The sequence below is a fragment of a genome, unplaced genomic scaffold (assembly GCF_019419815.1).
Source record: "Pyrus x bretschneideri cultivar Hongxiangsu unplaced genomic scaffold, Pyrus_bretschneideri_v1 Contig37, whole genome shotgun sequence".
NCBI classification, from domain to species: Eukaryota; Viridiplantae; Streptophyta; class Magnoliopsida; order Rosales; family Rosaceae; genus Pyrus; species Pyrus x bretschneideri.
The window spans coordinates 3,855,160-3,873,540 of record NW_025999690.1 but is presented as its reverse complement, the minus strand read 5'-3'; the positions used below and the strand labels follow the sequence as shown (position 1 = coordinate 3,873,540).

The 18,381-nt window shown below is 34.2% G+C and overlaps 3 protein-coding genes and 1 pseudogene across 4 annotated transcripts in view; 1 reads left to right on the top strand and 3 right to left on the bottom strand.

Moving 5' to 3' along the window:
• Window positions 1-18,381, bottom strand: part of LOC103966854 (23 kDa jasmonate-induced protein) — a 33,512-nt gene that overhangs the window by 9,866 nt on the left and 5,265 nt on the right. The window lies entirely within an intron of this gene.
• Window positions 5,776-7,521, bottom strand: LOC125468314 (protein TIC 20-I, chloroplastic-like). The gene is made up of 3 exons (XM_048563910.1): window positions 7,362-7,521; window positions 6,926-7,098; window positions 5,776-6,687 (listed from the first exon to the last, which is right to left on the bottom strand). Exons 2-3 carry the CDS (start codon window positions 7,086-7,088, stop codon window positions 6,299-6,301), a joined length of 552 nt encoding a protein of 183 aa, XP_048419867.1. The 5' UTR covers window positions 7,089-7,098; window positions 7,362-7,521; the 3' UTR covers window positions 5,776-6,298.
• Window positions 8,042-10,235, bottom strand: LOC125480907 (annotated as a pseudogene).
• On the top strand, window positions 11,170-17,606 carry LOC125468312 (TLC domain-containing protein 5-like). Of its 2 annotated transcripts, none has more exons than XR_007250689.1 (5): window positions 11,170-11,403; window positions 11,697-11,837; window positions 16,652-16,771; window positions 16,933-17,015; window positions 17,112-17,252. XR_007250689.1 is itself a non-coding variant. In XM_048563899.1 (5 exons), the coding sequence occupies exons 1-5, from the start codon at window positions 11,185-11,187 to the stop codon at window positions 17,259-17,261; spliced, it is 726 nt and encodes a 241-aa protein (XP_048419856.1). In that variant the 5' UTR covers window positions 11,170-11,184; the 3' UTR covers window positions 17,262-17,606. The 2 variants fall into 2 exon arrangements, 1 of the variants encoding a protein (XP_048419856.1); XM_048563899.1 differs by having other exon boundaries at window positions 16,920-17,015; window positions 17,112-17,606.

The following is an 18,381-nucleotide window of genomic DNA, read 5'->3' as shown; positions in this document are numbered from 1 at the left end:
ATATAAATTCCACTAGTATAAATATTTTAAATTGAAGATCGAATTCATTCATTGTATTCATATAGGGTCAAGGAGTGTAGTTATAAAAAATCATCAAAATCGGAGTTAAAATAACCGTTAAATCTTGATTTTTCGTTTATAACCGTCGAAAAGCTTTGTCCCGTTACTTGATCTCTGAATGTTTTTTTTTTTGTGATTTTTTGCTGATGTGATCTCCAAGCATATACAAACAATTTTGACGGTTTTGATCGTTGAAATTAGTTTTGGAGAATTCGTAAAATGATAGATTGACTAACACTTAGAGTTTATTTATACTTTTATTAAGTATAACATAAGATTTTGTGGTATCTACTTGTGTAAATATTTTAAATTGAAGATCGAATTCATTCATTGTATTCATATAGGGTCAAGGAGTGTAGTTATAAAAAATCATCAAAATCGGAGTTAAAATAACCGTTAAATCGTGATTTTTCGTTTATAACCGTTGAAAAGCTTTGTCCCGTTACTTGATCTTTGAATGTTTTTTTTTTTTGTGATTTTTTGCTGATGTGATCTCCAAGCATATACAAACAATTTTGACGGTTTGGATCGTTGAAATTAGTTTTGAAGAATTCGTAAAACGATAGATTGACTAACACTTAGAGTTTATTTATACTTTTATTAAGTATAACATAAGATTTGTGGTATCCACTTGTGTAAATATTTTAAATTGAAGATCGAATTCATTCATTGTATTCATATAGGGTCAAGGAGTGTAGTTATAAAAAATCATCAAAATCGGAGTTAAAATAACCGTTAAATCTTGATTTTCGTTTATAACCGTCGAAAAGCTTTATCCCGTTACTTGATCTCTGAATGTTTTTTTTTTTGTGATTTTTTGCTGATGTGATCTCCAAGCATATACAAACAATTTTGACGGTTTTGATCGTTGAAATTAGTTTTGGAGAATTCGTAAAATGATAGATTGACTAACACTTAGAGTTTATTTATACTTTTATTAAGTATAACATAAGATTTTGTGGTATCCACTTGTGTAAATATTTTAAATTGAAGATCGAAATCATTCATTATATTCATATAGGGTCAAGGAGTGTAGTTATAAAAAATCATCAAAATCGGAGTTAAAATAATCGTTAAATCGTGATTTTTCGTTTATAACCGTTGAAAAGCTTTGTCCCGTTACTTGATCTTTGAATGTTTTTTTTTTTTGTGATTTTTTGCTGATGTGATCTCCAAGCATATACAAACAATTTTGACGGTTTGGATCGTTGAAATTAGTTTTGGAGAATTCGTAAAACGATAGATTGACTAACACTTAGAGTTTATTTATACTTTTATTAAGTATAACATAAGATTTTGTGGTATCTACTTGTGTAAATATTTTAAATTGAAGATCGAATTCATTCATTGTATTCATATAGGGTCAAGGAGTGTAGTTATAAAAAATCATCAAAATCGGAGTTAAAATAACCGTTAAATCGTGATTTTTCGTTTATAACCGTTGAAAAGCTTTGTCCCGTTACTTGATCTTTGAATGTTTTTTTTTTTTGTGATTTTTTGCTGATGTGATCTCCAAGCATATACAAACAATTTTGACGGTTTGGATCGTTGAAATTAGTTTTGAAGAATTCGTAAAACGATAGATTGACTAACACTTAGAGTTTATTTATACTTTTATTAAGTATAACATAAGATTTGTGGTATCCACTTGTGTAAATATTTTAAATTGAAGATCGAATTCATTCATTGTATTCATATAGGGTCAAGGAGTGTAGTTATAAAAAATCATCAAAATCGGAGTTAAAATAACCGTTAAATCTTGATTTTCGTTTATAACCGTCGAAAAGCTTTGTCCCGTTACTTGATCTCTGAATGTTTTTTTTGTTTGTGATTTTTTGCTGATGTGATCTCCAAGCATATACAAACAATTTTGACGGTTTTGATCGTTGAAATTAGTTTTGGAGAATTCGTAAAATGATAGATTGACTAACACTTAGAGTTTATTTATACTTTTATTAAGTATAACATAAGATTTTGTGGTATCCACTTGTGTAAATATTTTAAATTGAAGATCGAAATCATTCATTATATTCATATAGGGTCAAGGAGTGTAGTTATAAAAAATCATCAAAATCGGAGTTAAAATAATCGTTAAATCGTGATTTTTCGTTTATAACCGTTGAAAAGCTTTGTCCCGTTACTTGATCTTTGAATGTTTTTTTTTTTGTGATTTTTTGCTGATGTGATCTCCAAGCATATACAAACAATTTTGATGGTTTGGATCGTTGAAATTAGTTTTGGAGAATTCGTAAAACGATAGATTGACTAACACTTAGAGTTTATTTATACTTTTATTAAGTATAACATAAGATTTGTGGTATCCACTTGTGTAAATATTTTAAATTGAAGATCGAATTCATTCATTGTATTCATATAGGGTCAAGGAGTGTAGTTATAAAAAATCATCAAAATCGGAGTTAAAATAACCGTTAAATCTTGATTTTTCGTTTATAACCGTCGAAAAGCTTTGTCCCGTTACTTGATCTCTGAATGTTTTTTTTTTGTGATTTTTTGCTGATGTGATCTCCAAGCATATACAAACAATTTTGACGGTTTTGATCGTTGAAATTAGTTTTGGAGAATTCGTAAAATGATAGATTGACTAACACTTAGAGTTTATTTATACTTTTATTAAGTATAACATAAGATTTTGTGGTATCCACTTGTGTAAATATTTTAAATTGAAGATCGAATTCATTCATTGTATTCATATAGGGTCAAGGAGTGTAGTTATAAAAAATCATCAAAATCGGAGTTAAAATAACCGTTAAATCTTGATTTTTCGTTTATAACCGTTGAAAAGCTTTGTCCCGTTACTTGATCTTTGAACGTTTTTTTTTTTGTGATTTTTTGCTGATGTGATCTCCAAGCATATACAAACAAATTTGACGGTTTTGATCGTTGAAATTAGTTTTGGAGAATTCGTAAAATGATAGATTGACTAACACTTAGAGTTTATTTATACTTTTATTAAGTATAACATAAGATTTTGTGGTATCCACTTGTGTAAATATTTTAAATTGAAGATCGAATTCATATAGGGTCAAGAAGTGTAGTTATAAAAAATCATCAAAATCGGAGTTAAAATAACTGTTAAATCTTGATTTTTCGTTTATGACCGTTGAAAAGCTTTGTCCCGTTACTTGATCTTTGAATGTTTTTTTTTTGTGATTTTTTGCTGATGTGATCTCCAAGCATATACAAACAATTTTGACGGTTTGGATCGTTGAAATTAGTTTTGGAGAATTCGTAAAACGATAGATTGACTAACACTTAGAGTTTATTTATACTTTTATTAAGTATAACATAAGATTTTGTGGTATCCACTTGTGTAAATATTTTAAATTGAAGATCGAATTCATTCATTGTATTCATATAGGGTCAAGAAGTGTAGTTATAAAAAATCATCAAAATCGGAGTTAAAATAACCGTTAAATCGTGATTTTTCGTTTATAACCGTTGAAAAGCTTTGTCCCGTTACTTGATCTCTGAATGTTTTTTTTTTGTGATTTTTTGCTGATATGATCTCCAAGCATATACAAACAATTTTGACGGTTTGGATCGTTGAAATTAGTTTTGGAGAATTCGTATGCCATCAATCAAGTTCCGTGTGTGTGTGTGTGTATATATATATATTTATTAAGTAGATTTAAATCTATTTATTTTGTACGTATAAATTATAATTGACTGGTACACGGAATAGTACATACATCACGTGTCACGTGTTCATTATAAAAATAGTGAGATATGTCATGACAGTCATGTGTGTGATAAAAAGTTAATAACTTAAAAAAAAAAAAAAATTTCTCACCACTTCTATTAATTTTCATTTTTCCCTCTCTTTTTTTGTTTCCTTTTCAACTTTTTCTTATCATTTTCACTTTTCCCTCCAACATCTTTCCCTAATTCCCTCACTTTTTTGTTTTATTTTCAACTTTTCTTAACATTTTCATTTTCCCTCCATTTTTTTTTCCAAAAAGGACGGCAAGTTGGCAAATGCATGATCATGCATATTAAATTATTAATTAATATGCATTATAATTTTTATAAAATTTAATATATATATATATATATAATATAATTAGTATAGATAGACTTAATATTTTGGGGGTATAATTATTATAGTATATATAATTATTATAATTATTATAAATTTTATAGTTAATTTAATATATATATATATATATATTTATTATAATTTTTAGGGGTATAAAATTGTAAAATTAATGTATATAATTATTACAATATTTTTTTAGGGGTTATAAAATTATAAAAATAATATTCTGCTTATCGTGTATCGTGTTTACCCACGTGTATACCCGACCCGACCCGTTATCTTAACAGGTGCTTATCGGGTTACCCGATAAGACCCGATTCGTTATCGTGTCGATCCAAACACCTGTTAATTTCGTGTCGTGTCGTGTCGGGTTATCGGGTCGTGTCAGAAATTGCCAGGCCTAGGTCTACTTGAAAGATAGGAATTGAATTCCGAATTTTGGGGGAATGAACTCCTGAGTAGGAGGTGTCATTTGAGTTCCGGGACAAAGGAGGAATCCGGAATACAAGTTTCTACCCATTATAATCCCATCTAAGTCCTGAAAAACTCCAAATCTGCCACTCAAATCAACAAGCCTAGACCTCTCTGCCTGCCTCCCTTTCACCTCCCCGTGCCCAGTGAACCAATCTCAAGAATCCTAGGGCGTCTTCAGATATCGTAGTGAGCTGGTTGTTCTTTGGTTGTGGCATCGTGGTTGTGTGGGGATGGAGGTGCGACGCGCAGGAGAGATCAATGGATGCAAAGGAAATGATGATGAAGGATCCACAGAAAATAAAATGGAGGAGGGAGAGAGTGGTGGTGGTAGCCGCTGGTGAGGACTGGCGAAGGATACTGGGGAGAAGAGAAATGACGTTAAAAATTAACTTTCAAAAGGTAGAAAACTTGGGCTGCTGGCTTGGGAAGTTATTGGGTGGGTATAAAAAAAAATTAGGTTTGAAAAGGTCAAAATAAAAAAGGTTCTCTCACCTTTACATTCTAGGCGCAAATAAGTTTCTCTGCCTCCACCTTTACATTCAGGTTGCCCCGATCCAAGTTGTACTCTTACCTTTACATTCTGGGTGCAAATAAGTTTCTCTGCCTCCACCAAACCGCTAGCCGCTAGGTATGAAGTTTACATTGAGGCCCACACTTCATGCTTTTGGTCGCCAGTGGTCCATTCATGATATCAAGATGCAAATCAGCCCAAACCCCAACCCTCCCATAGTCAGGGGTTTGTTTTTTTATCAAACGATAAATTTTGTTAAATTAAATATTATATTAGCTACTGATGGAGTTTGAACTCACGTCGTTATGCAAGAGCTCAACTTATTTCCACCACTATGATAAAAGGCCGCTTGCCCACATTCGACATTTAAAGTATGGATATAGGTGAAAATATCAATATTGATATTTTTTTTTGTCAAATGATAGAATTTGTTAGATTAATTGTTAGATTAACCATTGACGAGTTTTGAACCCACGTTGTCATGCAAGAGCTCAACACATTTCTACCACTATGGTAAAGGGAAACTTGTCAATATTGATATTAATATCAATTCCCTTGAACAAAAATTATGAAAATTGCAATGAGTGGGTATATCAACTCATTCAAATTTAGTCTAAATTAGAGAACTTTTTTTAAAAAAAAAAAAATTCAAAAGTTCCAAATTTGCAATGAGTTCTGGCAAAATTTGTGTGGTGGATCCATATATATAGTCGATATTCATTAATTTTCCTACATCTCGCCGATATAGGGTAAAATTTGCATTTCACCCCCTTTCCATATCAATCCTTAATTTTTCATCGATATGTTACACACTGACACCGCCCACACACAAATGTCGATTTTCGAAAAACTGCTTCGGCAAAAAAGTTTTCATCTCGTACAACAAAATCCAAACAATGCGAAAACAACATTCTTTATGAGTTTCTCTTGTGCTTTCGTTCACTCTGTTAGTCATATGGAATTTGAATATATGCAGCATCACAGACGAAGGGGATATCAGCATACATGCCAGCAAGAGCACAACGTATGGCCTCCAACACGGTAAAAAGGTAAGCAAATGCAATGGCCGTCCAGAAGTGCATCCCAACCTTACCCCAGTAGACAGCAAGCGGCATCCAACGGCTCACAGTCCCTATCACCTGCAAGGCAATCTCCAGCAACATGCCCATCACCACATGAAATCTGAAGAAATGAGGTCATTCCTTTCTCCTCACAACTCCCAGATACGCAACGAAAAAGTATGCCATCAAGAACCAGCTGGGCAACCTCCCAATGGCCCCAAGGAACGGGTATGTTAAGAATTCAAAGTCCTCCAGGAAAGGGTGTAGATGATACGCTGTCTCAGCATACATCCATGGCTCATGTAGGGGCATCAAATAGGGGAGACAGGCTAATGTCCTCCACCACCACTTTGGCTTCTTAGTCATTGGAGGGAACCGAAAACTGTATGGAACATCCTTAGATGCTTGAGGAGCCATTCGAGATTCGTATCTACTTTTCAATGCAGGGATTGTGCGTAACAAGCTACCATGCCCCCTGCTGAAAAATGGGCTCGATGCAGCACAGGGGTTCAAAAGTGGCATAACTAGGACAAAATAGATGTCGAATCAAAACCCGCACTCAACTCAACATTGGTTTGGCAAATGATACGTCAAATTCTATTTGAGCAGATACGTATTTTTGTGTCAGTAAATGATAGCCGGTGAAGTGTGTGTCAAGCACATTAACAGAGATAGGATTGAGAGCTACACACTGATGTACTTTTCATACCGGAATTAAACAACCAGGACATTCACAATGAAATATACGACCGAGAGACTTACGTTCCTGCCGAGCTCTCCATGACCTGACGCATGGAAACACAGTCGCCTTAATCGGAAAACGGGAAGCACATGACAAGACAGGGCCACCAGAAATCGATGGCTTACACTCTCCGAAATTCACGGAACTACACCCGGCGGGCATGGCGCATCCATTCGGAATCATAGCCAGGTACCTGATTAAATAAAACCCAAGTTCACAAGTCGAAAACATAATCCAGATAAAGGGGTAGATTTTTCTCCAATTTCTCCGGTTACTAATTTACAATGCAGCCCGGTAAATACAAAACATGCACAAATCTCTCAGCTTGAAAAAGGAAAAAGAAATGAACCCTAAATTCAAAAACCCTAAATTTTCACTTCCGGGACCAAAAACAACTTAATCCCAGAAATTAAATATCCAGTTGCCGAAAAGCCCTAATTTCATATGATGAATTACCCAGAACAGAGAAGCTGGGGAACCAGATCACAGCACCCGCTTAAGATTGCGCCGCTTCAATCGATTTTTTTAGGGTTTTCCGATTAGTTTGTTGTTGGTAGAGAACAGATGAGACACCGTCTCTTGTTCCGAAGAGTGCAGCCTGAATGGAGAGAGAAAGCAAAGAGCCAGATAGAGAGACACGTAGACGGAACCGGATCCCCTCTGGGCTTAGAGGCCGAGACTCCAGAGCAAATTATGCGGGATATTGAAATTTGATTCAACGGTTGTAATTATTATTACTTTTTAAAGAAATCTCTAGTTTGTAATCGTTAGATTAAATTTCAACGGTTCAGATTCTTTACTCTGGAAGCTCAGCCTCCTAAGCTCAGAGAATCCGATTCCCAAGTAGACAACCACCGAGGCTGACGATCTGGGATATGGATCAGGATAAACCCGGCCCGTTTTTGAATGTTTGGAGAGTTGAGCAAAGTGTAGCTCAATGGCAATAGCCCAAGTCAGTTCTGAAAGGAGTAATTCCTAGACTTGGAAAAACTCAATTCGAGAACACACTCCTTCACGTGTGATGAATTTTGCACGTAACGGTTAAAATGTGTGGTGCGAGAGCACAAGAGCCGTTTGGCCGCCACAAGTGACAATGCATGCACATAACTTTCGTTAAGAACAAAACGTGTATGGAGTGTGTTGATTTAAAGATCAATTCTTTTAGTAGATTGTCAAACAACGAAAACAAGGTTGCCGGAAATTAAATTTTCATCCAAAAATGTTTAAAACAACAGAGCAAAAAGTTCGATGTTTGGAGAGTTCCGCTTCCGCTACTCATGAATTCAATTTGCCGTGTTCAAAAGGGCTATCCATTTGCTCGATAATACTCTGCAATCCCGACCTATAACTTGGATGTAGCAGCCTCACTCCTAGTTCATTCTTCATGCGAGCATTCGAAGCTCTCTTCTCTCCCCGTAAACCTCTCTTGTTAGCAATAACCAAAGACTCTTTTTGCTCTGAAGGCTGTTTGATCCAGCCAGGCCACTTTTTCTCAACCAAGTCCCTTGCATACTTGAATACTTCTTCCCTTGGGGCTGGATCATCGTCAACAATATTGTAAACCCGCCTGCGATTTTAAAGTCTATCATTTCAGTGTATCTAAACTATGTTTTACACCTTTAGAACAAATGGTTTAAAAAAAAAAAATCAAACAAAGTTAAGAAAAAATGAAACTCAGAACCAACCTGCATGACGGTGTACATGTACTGGCCATAATTGCTTGACAAATATCATCAACAGAAACTCTTGATGTGAACCGCTTATGTCCTCTCATTCTCTGACTCTCCGATAAAGCTCCCTGCTTGACTACTGTATCGACAGCACTGTAGAAAATAGTTTGCAAGAAACCCAACTTTTAGCTAGAGAAAGAAGCGAAAACTTTATCTATTAGAGCAGAGATCTGACACTGAATTGCTAAGAAGAGATGTGTTTTCAATTTTGAAACTTCAGAAACAGGGAAGGCTTCCTATAATTATAGAGTGAAAAGAAAAGACAGAATTTAAACATAATGGTTTTGAATTTATCACAACCTTCTACCAGGACCATAGATCCCTCCAAGCCGAAATACTTGTGTTGAGATGCCAAGACTCTGGCTGAAATTGAACCATCCCTCCTCAGCTGCTAACCTTAACCTGCCCGACTCACTTGTGGGGTTTGGGATATAACTGCCAAATAATAGTCAAAGTTTCTGGGACAATTTGTTATGCTGAGCAGTAGTTTGCATATCAAAGTCGTTAACTTAGATGCACTCACTTACTCCTCATCTACCCACGCACCGCCAGTGTCTCCATAAACACCTAGCAGAAGCAATTCCATAGTAAAAAACTAACATTGGTGAGCATGAGAGAAAACAACCCACACACAACTATTTTGATGAAATGGAGAATGCAACATTGTCACTTCTCATGAAAGGGGGCAACAAGCGAGATGCATAATGAGTCTAATTCGAGTCAAATCGCAATGTTAGAATTCACTTTCTGATTAAGTGTATAATATGAATGCTTGTCGACCACATTTTATCTATCTCACAACGAAAACATACATACTAGTTGATGACAGATAACCAAGCCATTGAAGCTTTCCACCCACAAGTTCTGTCCTTAGAATTTGTTCATAAGCAGCATCTACAAAAGCAAGGCCAACATTAGTTCCCTAAAGACGGAAACTGTCATTAACACTCTAAAAACGTCATTATGCACTCCTTCATGCACAATCATCCCGTAGCTTTTTACGAGAGGAGTGCAAGATATCTTTTTTGGATTGCCAATAACAGCTCCCTCTATAAATTGTCACTAAACTTGATAACCAGTTTCGAATATCTCCTAACCTAACTGTGCTAGAACGAATCATACCGGATCACCGATGCCGGGAACAGGAGGAATGGAGACAACCATGTGGGTATGATTCTTGATAGCATCAAGGATGATCACACTGAACAATATCCAGATATTGGTTTCCCAAATAAACCAAAAAGCAAAAGAAAATTAAAAAAATTTATATTAAATTTAAAAAAAATTGAGAAGTACTCTGGCTCATTTGCATCGAAAAGGTAAATCTGAAAGCTTCTTTCTTCCTCAAGTTTCTTCTTCTTGTTAATGCTAGTGCAAGTACCAGAGACGTCCCTAATAACAGCAACATTTAAGCTTAAATTAAAAACCCTAAATTTGAAATTCAGTTCATGAACTGTGAAATTAAGTACCAGAAGTAATTAAGATTTAATTACCATCCTTGGTTCTTGAGCTCTCGCCCCAGGCGTTGGCCAACGAAACCCATTCCGGCGATGAACATCCGGTTCTGAGGTCTGAACTCCGTGCCGGTCAAATTGTTGATTTGTTTGATACGTGTATAATATATTTAATATAAGATGTTCAATTTGATAGATATTTTGCATACATGATCTATAAATTGAGATTACAGAACTGAATGGTTATAATATGACATATGTATAGAGGAAATTGGTTGATTATACAACTTGAGGAACAAGGAGGTACACTGTTGTACATAGGCTTGAAACTCATTTAGTTAAAGGAGCATTTACCTTTATATTCGAAGTTATGAGTTCGATTCACCTACTGGGTAAAACTTGTATCAAAAGAATTTTTTTTTTTTCACTCATTTTAATAATTATAGTTAACAAAGTGACTAACTAATTAAGCTTTAATTAAGTTGATGAGTGTGTTCATTCCATGAACGTAGAATAATGACTACAAACAAATAATATTAAGCGAGACACTTTTTAGTATGTCGGGAACATATTTCGGTATATTAAGTGTTATAATACAATTGATTGGTATAATTTTTTTAAGTTTTCAAATAATTGTATTAATTGTATTATTACACTTGATAGAGGTACATATATGCAGTGCATGGAATACAATGGATGTTCTGAAACAAGAATCATCCAGCTAATGCCTCACGACTATCTTACACCGATGATTTTGATCAACTAACAATTAATTAAGAATTAATCATTTTTAATGTCAGCAAATTTGTATGATTCGAACGAACGAACGGAAGCCATAAATAAATTGTCTTCACTTATTTTCTGGTAGTCATATCATTTAATTTTAATATAAAGTTTGGTGCAAGTGACCTACTTTCCTCCCATTGCCTTCAAATCCAACTACTAAAAGTTCTAAAACTAAATGAAATTCCAACCAATAACAAATTCATAAATCAAATTAAAAGCTTTCCAGCATCAAACATTTTATGCTTTCATTTGTTAGAAATTAGAAGGAAAAAAAAAGACAGAAAAAAAGAGAGGGAGGAGGAGAGGAGGATGGAGGAGCAAATTGCAAGGGTGGTGGTGTTGGGGGTGATTTCATGGACGACGGGGTTTCTGTTAGTACGAAGGATGTTTCCGAAGCGATCGTTCGACTTCTGCAACCGCCTTGTTTCCACAGTTCATGCAGCTGTGGCTGTCACTTTAGCTTCCCTCTCTGTTAAAGACTGGAACTGCCCTATGTGCCCTCTGGCTTCAACTTCTTCTCCTCCTCAGGTATTTTGTTTTGTTTTTTCATGGGAATAATAATTTTAAGTTTTATAAGATAAAATAAAAACACTTAGAGAGCTCAATGAGAGTAGCTCAATTTGAAGCTTCTGATAACTATTTAGGTTTGGCAACTGTTTTTTGTTTTCAGAAAATAAAATTTGAAACCGAAAAGTTTTCAAAACGCAAGTTGTGAAAACTAAAATAATTAGTTTTTTTTTGTTTGTTTTAAAAACTGAAAATGAAATGATTATCAAGCAACCGATAACGTTTGTGAATGGTTGACCATAATATATACGCAGATGAAAGCACTGGCTGCGAGCCTTTCGTATCTCATATACGATCTGGTTTGTTGCCTCTTTGATAAGAAATTCAATCCTGATAATTTCTTCCACCATTTGGTCAGCATTGTTGGCATTGGAGCTGGCCTTTCCTACCAAAAGGTAAACTAGTTTCCTTTTGGGTTTCACACATTTATTTTACTTTCCACACATTTTCTGTTAATTTTTGTTATTTGATCATTCAATCTGACGACCAGAAGTTGTGAGGGTAAAAAGAGATGTGTGAATACTAGATAGCACTTCCCTGTCACTTTTAATAAGAAAGTGTTATTTTCACACCAATTTTTACTTCCCACACACCATTTTTAATTTTTTGTAATTGATCTGCTTCAAATTTGATGTAATGATTGAAAAATTGAGAAGGCTGTGTGGATAGCACCATTATTTCCCTTAGTATTGTTAAACATCTGTTTGAGTGCTTACTTTACAAATTATGAGAGTATATGTAACACATGACGGCATGTTAATTTTATTTGATGTGAGAACTACCCTAGTTAGGCAGCCCAACCGAAATTTCTGTTAGGTTTTAGAGATGTTCTTTTTGTTGGAGCAATATTAGAAAATATGAAAAGAACAACAAGAATTACAATAATAATAGTTATAAAGAAATTCACAACATCAATGTGTACAAGATTAATATAAACAACTAGAGAGAAAGTTAGAAAAACTAACAAACTTGGAGATTGAGGTTTGCATAATTGTAATGTCCCAAAGACAGAATTTCGCTCCTACTCTTATGTTTGTAGTTAGGTAAACGTCCGTTTTCCAAGATTCAACAATCTATAATCCGAAGTCAAAGTACTTCAATCTTCGAACTCTGGCGAACTTCATATATTTCGTACTCTCAAGATATGACTTGGATTTTTACTAAGATATTGGAGAAAGCTCTTCTCTTCAATCCATTAGATATGTGGGATGTTTGAGTTTATATAAAACTCAAGCCACCCTCTTTTGAAACATTGTGACTGTTGCCTAAAGTTCTAACAAACAGACGCAACTCATGAATTTGAATTCAACTATGACATATGACTCTTATTTTTCATTCATATAAAAATTAAATATTATAATATATAATTTTCAACAATCCCCCACATAAATGAAAAAGTAGGAAGAATTTGAGAGTACAGGCAGACAAGAGATGCATCGTTAGATGTGTCTTTTGGACTTGAACTTACCCAAGTGAATACTTATCGGATTTACTTGGTGACGCAGTGAATATGTAATCTTGAATTGTTTACCGCAGCAGTAAACCGAGACAATAAGCAACATACATCACTAATCCTAATATATTCCGGTTCATACTGTTGTGTTCATTTTGGTTATGAACAAATCCCAGATTCATGAGAGCTTTAGATAATCCAGCCATCTCATACTTATAGAAGCGACTCACTTCTACTCTCACATAGTTGACCACTGATTAAGAATAGTCTGTTCTATTCCTCTTATTTATAAGATATCACTGTCATTAAGTATATTTATACAACCTAAAACGTCTGCAGACAACACACTTCTTCCATCATAGGAATGAGGTATATAGTGTATTAACTTCTTTGAATCATGCCTAACTAGTTTGCCTATTGAACTTAGACCATGGGATCTCCAATCAACTAAGTTAGGTTTCCGTTCGGCTAATTCATTAGTTATCTTAGCTTTAACCTCGTTCCCTTCAATGATTAACTTACTCTCTAGTCTGACCTTTAATAATTGGATCCACTACTAGGTTGACTATTTTTAATGGTGTACACAATCCATCTTATGAAATTATATTTCATACGAGAATGGTTGTTTGACATTGTTTGAAATATCAAGTCCTCAAAATTATATTAGGACTTAATTACTAAGTAATTTGCTAACACTACGCACTTGGGTAAACTCCCCCACATTTAAAGTATTTATAAGAAGATCTCTAACATTGCCATACCTTAAACAATTACTCATTACAAGATATTACATCTTAAATGTTGTTCAATTAGAAAATTACTTTTAACCAACCCCCACAATTCTTTCATAGTTGTAGTTTCTTTTAATGTTATCATTAAATTGATCACGTTTTCTACTTTAAAAAGTAGGGAACAACCAAGATAGACTTTATCTATCTTCTTAGGCCTTCAGGCCTCACTAGCAAGAGAAAAGCACTTCTTTTGGCTGGCATGCAAGTGTATGTACACTTTCTATGAGGTTGCAACTCTGACTAATTGCAACCTGCATGTAGTTAGACAATGTCTCTTATTTTGCAAGATAATTTGAAGACTTAATCTTCCAGTATCTCGAATAAGGACCTACTTGAAGACTTAATCTTCCAAATTTTGCAAACATGTATGTGTCTAAAACTTTTATACCATATTCTAGTGCCTTTCATTAGATGATGCCAAGTGGTACATCTTTTCAACAACCCCAAACACAATTTCGTGAAGAGGAAATACATTAAAACCTCCAGGCCCTCATACCCATTTGATTATACTAGCGTTGTATCTTTCTTATGATCAACGGCTTGGACAAATGCAAGCACTATATGCTTCTCAAATACTCTTGCACAAATTCAAGTATTTATGTGTATGCCAGCTTATCCTAGTCTGAAATGGGCTGGAAACAAATGGCATATGCAAATCAATCCATTTGATTGATACTAAAATTTAAGTTAATGAACTTGCCACCACGAGTACAATACTACTTTGCAAACATATACATCCATTTAGGCAGCTGTCTACACGGCAATCTAGGCGGAGTGAAATAGTTTCCTGGGAAGAAATTCCAAATACATACTTAGCATCGTAAAAGCTTTCTCGCCGCTTTAACTCCCTCTCTCTGTGCACCACGACCTTCTTAGCTTTTGCGACTGCCTCTCGGAAATCAACCGAAGAAGAGGAGCTCAAAAGCGCAAAACAGAAGAAGGAAAAAAAGAAGGGAGAATTTATAGAAGGAAAACAAAAAAAAGAAATGAAAAAGAGGAAACATAAAGATAACGAAGACGATGAGGAAAAGGAAAGAATAAAAGAGAAGAAAAATTTTCGATTTTGTCAAAATGGTCTGGGAGTCTCTAGGCTGATTTGAATGATGAAAAGAATAAAATAAAAAAAATAAAAAAAAAAGTTTCCGGTTTTGTCAAAATGGTTTGGGAGTCTCTAGGCTAATCTGAGTGATAAGTTTCCGGTTTTGTCAAAATGGTTTGGGAGTCTCTAGGCTAATCTGAATGATGGAAAGAATAAAAAAAAAAAAAAAAAGTTTTCGGTTTTGTCAAAATGGTTTGGGAGTCTCTAGGCTGATTTGAGTGATGGGACTATGGGTGGAAGGGAGGGGTCAAGTGTGGTGTGCTTTATGAAATGGTGAAGGAAGGATGCATGCACCTCTCCGTAATTGTCTCTTTATGATTCCTAACCTCAACAAGCTAAACTTTCAGACCGGTTTTTGGTGGGATTTTTACTTTTATGTTTCAAAAATAAGATATAACCATTTAAAATGTCTTAAGTTATATAGCATATATGTTTGATGTGTTTTTAAATTTTGAACACTTGTTGGATACTATTTTTGTATTTTATCATTCTTTTATTATCTTATTCATGGATTTCATACAAGTATAATTTTTTATATGTACTTATTTACAAGAAATTTACCTAAATCCGTCTAGGCTGCCTAGGCGCCTGACTAGCGCCTAGCGTTTTTTAGAACCTTGATTTTCAGGAACGCCAAAATAGGCTGTTGAGACACCTCCTTTGTTTGAATCAAATCATTCAATCCAAAAGGCATGAATCAAAATCCAAAAATATCCATTCTCTTTTTACTTTTATCTTCATCAATATATATATGAAGTCTCATAATTAGATATCTTCCGTCAATCATTTGTATTTAAGAAGGTGGCAATTTTTCATTTACGCTATCATGGAATACAACGAAAGGTCATGTTTTCATAACGATCATCACGTACAATGATTTGAAGATCTCCAACTTGTTTGATGATTTTTTTTTCCTTTTTCTCTTCGCTGTCTTACGTATACTGCATATACGTCTTACAACCCATAATCTTTTTAAACATATTTTCTAACTATTGCATATTAAATTCTGTCTTTAGATTGTTGGAGCAATATTAGAAAATATGAAAATAACAAGAAGAATTACAATAATAATAGTTATAAAGAAATTCACAACATCAATATTTACAAAATTAATATAAACAATTAGAGAGAAAGTTAGAAAAACTACCAAACCTGGAGATTGAGGCTTGCATAAATGCAATGTCCTAAAGATAGAATTTCACCCTTACTCTTGTGCTTGTAGTTCAGTAGGCGTCCGTCTCCCATGATTCAACAATCTATAATCCGAAGTCAAAGCACTTCAATCTTTGGACTCTAGCGAACTTCATATATTCAGTACTCTCAAGACACAACTCGGATTTTTACTAAGACATTGGAGAAAACTCTTCTCTTCGATCCATTAGATATGTGGGATGTTTGAGTTTATATAGAACTCAAGCCACCCTCTTTTGAAACATTGTGACCATTACCTAAAGTTCCAACGAACAAACGCAACTCATGAATTTGAATTCAACTATGACACATGACTCTTATTTTTCATTCATATACAAATTAAATATTATAATATTAATTATAATATATAATTTCCAACACTTTCAAATTCAATTCTAAAAGGTTTGTGCTGCAGTTAAGAACTTTGGTTATGACCGATCGCTAGATGTTAAGTACGTTTTTCTTTAATTTTTGACATGTGTTAATAAATTATTTTCTTGATATTTTACTAAATTATCTCTCGCTATGTATCAAACCGTGATTTCACGGAAAGAGAAATGAGCCAAGCATGGTTCTTTCGAATTAAGATTAGTCATGTCATAACTCATAACGCTTTCCCGAACTGATTCTGAATCCTGATAAGGATGATATTCTTATTTGGTACTAAATTGTTAGTGTGGGTCGGAGATGGTGGCAGCATTGTGGATAACAGAGCTGTCCAGCCCCTTCCTCCATATAAGGGAGCTTCTCAAAGAGCTTGGTTACAGAGACACCGATCTAAACCTAGCAGCCGATGTAAGTTACTGAAACTCCGACTCTTCTTCGTTCCTCATTTCTCCTGTGTATTTTTCTTCTATTTATTGCACAAATAATAACAAATAAAATTTAAAAACGAAATAGTTATCAAATGAATCCTAATAAATGTATTTTGTTGCATGTACAGATTTTATTTGCAGTTATATTCACGGTTGCGAGGATGGTAGGCGGGCCTTATCTCACCTATGTGACTCTGTCTGCTAACAACCCGTTCATCATCAAGGTATTTTTCTTTTACCTCGAACTGCTCGTTGAGTAAGGTATTGTTACTTCGATTCCAAGTAAGTAAACATGTCATTGAACCGTTCATGTTCTTCAGGCAATGGCGGCGGGGTTGCAGCTGGTGAGCGCTTTCTGGTTCTACAAGATTGCGAGGATGGTCAAATACAAATTGACCAAGAGGACGATGACTACTACTGCTTCTAGTAAACGAGTCGATCCCCAAACCCATGAAACACACACCAATTGAAATTTAATTAGTTTTTACGGAAGTTACCAAACAATTAATTGGTATGTTTTATGGAGTTATATGTCCTGGATGATAAGTTTTGTGAACAACACTGCGTTTTAAATTCCAATGTACGTAAAGTAAAAACAGTAGGGTGATGCTATTCACACTCATTTTTACATCTCATACATCTCTTTTAATTTTTAGTCGTCGGATCGAATCAATTGAAGAAGATCAATGGACAAAAATTAACATGGGTGTGTGAGAAAAAAATGTATGTGATACACTATCCTAAAAATAGGAAAATACTAGAAAGACCACATTTGTGTACCAATTGGAATTTGATTGGCGACTGATTGGGGTTTATTCAATGTTGTGCTTGAGATTTCCGTTCCAAAAAAATCAGAATCAAATCAGATAAGATCAGATTACAATTATCAAATTTGATATTTCGGCATATCCGAAAATTTCAAAATCAGACTAATCTTTGAAATTTCAGAACATAATTCATAAATCATATATTTTATAAGCTTTTGAATATTCTCTAACTTTTTTCTTATGTATAAATTCAATTATTTTTTTGGTATACTAATATGCTTATTTTTTTAATATATAAGTGTAGTTTGACATAAAAATATTGAAAAAAATGTATCCAAATTCCAAAACAAACAATAATTTACAAAAATTGATCAGAAAATATATAATTTGAGTAAATAATTGGAATGTTTCGGAATTTTTTTTTTTTTTATTGGAATGAGTTTGGAACACTTCGTAACAAGTCGGATTGAAAATTCAGAATTCTCGGATTCGGAAATTTTACTTTCTAAACTATGTACATATGTATAAATAGAAAACTTACATTAATTGAAACTATATGTATACCATTGATGAATTCCGAATTCAACGTCCAAGATCTTCTCCATATTTTGATTTCCTGGGATCCATATCAGCTTCTCTCAATTTTACCTAATCTGCCACATATGATACAAATCGGAGTGGCTCTTTGCTTTCTGCAACAGCTCCCTTAGAACTGAAGCAATCCTTTGTGCCATGTGCGGTTCCAAAAATCTTTCCTTCACTCTCTCTTGTGGCCGAAATCACCTTGCCATTTTTTGCTTAGAATTTGCTTCCTTTTTTTGGT

What these genes read in the sequence shown, in the direction of transcription:
- LOC125468314 (XM_048563910.1), bottom strand. Translation starts at nt 7,088, where the DNA reads ATGATTCCGAATGGATGCGCCATGCCCGCCGGGTGTAGTTCCGTGAAT. An exon ending in ATGGAGAGCTCGGCAGGAAC is followed by an intron (nt 6,688 to 6,925) that starts GTAAGTCTCTCG and finishes ATTTTGTCCTAG; the next exon opens with TTATGCCACTTTTGAACCCC.
- LOC125468312 (XM_048563899.1), top strand. Translation starts at nt 11,185, where the DNA reads ATGGAGGAGCAAATTGCAAGGGTGGTGGTGTTGGGGGTGATTTCATGG. An exon ending in ATCTAAACCTAGCAGCCGAT is followed by an intron (nt 16,772 to 16,919) that starts GTAAGTTACTGA and finishes TTGCATGTACAG; the next exon opens with ATTTTATTTGCAGTTATATT. An exon ending in ACAACCCGTTCATCATCAAG is followed by an intron (nt 17,016 to 17,111) that starts GTATTTTTCTTT and finishes CATGTTCTTCAG; the next exon opens with GCAATGGCGGCGGGGTTGCA.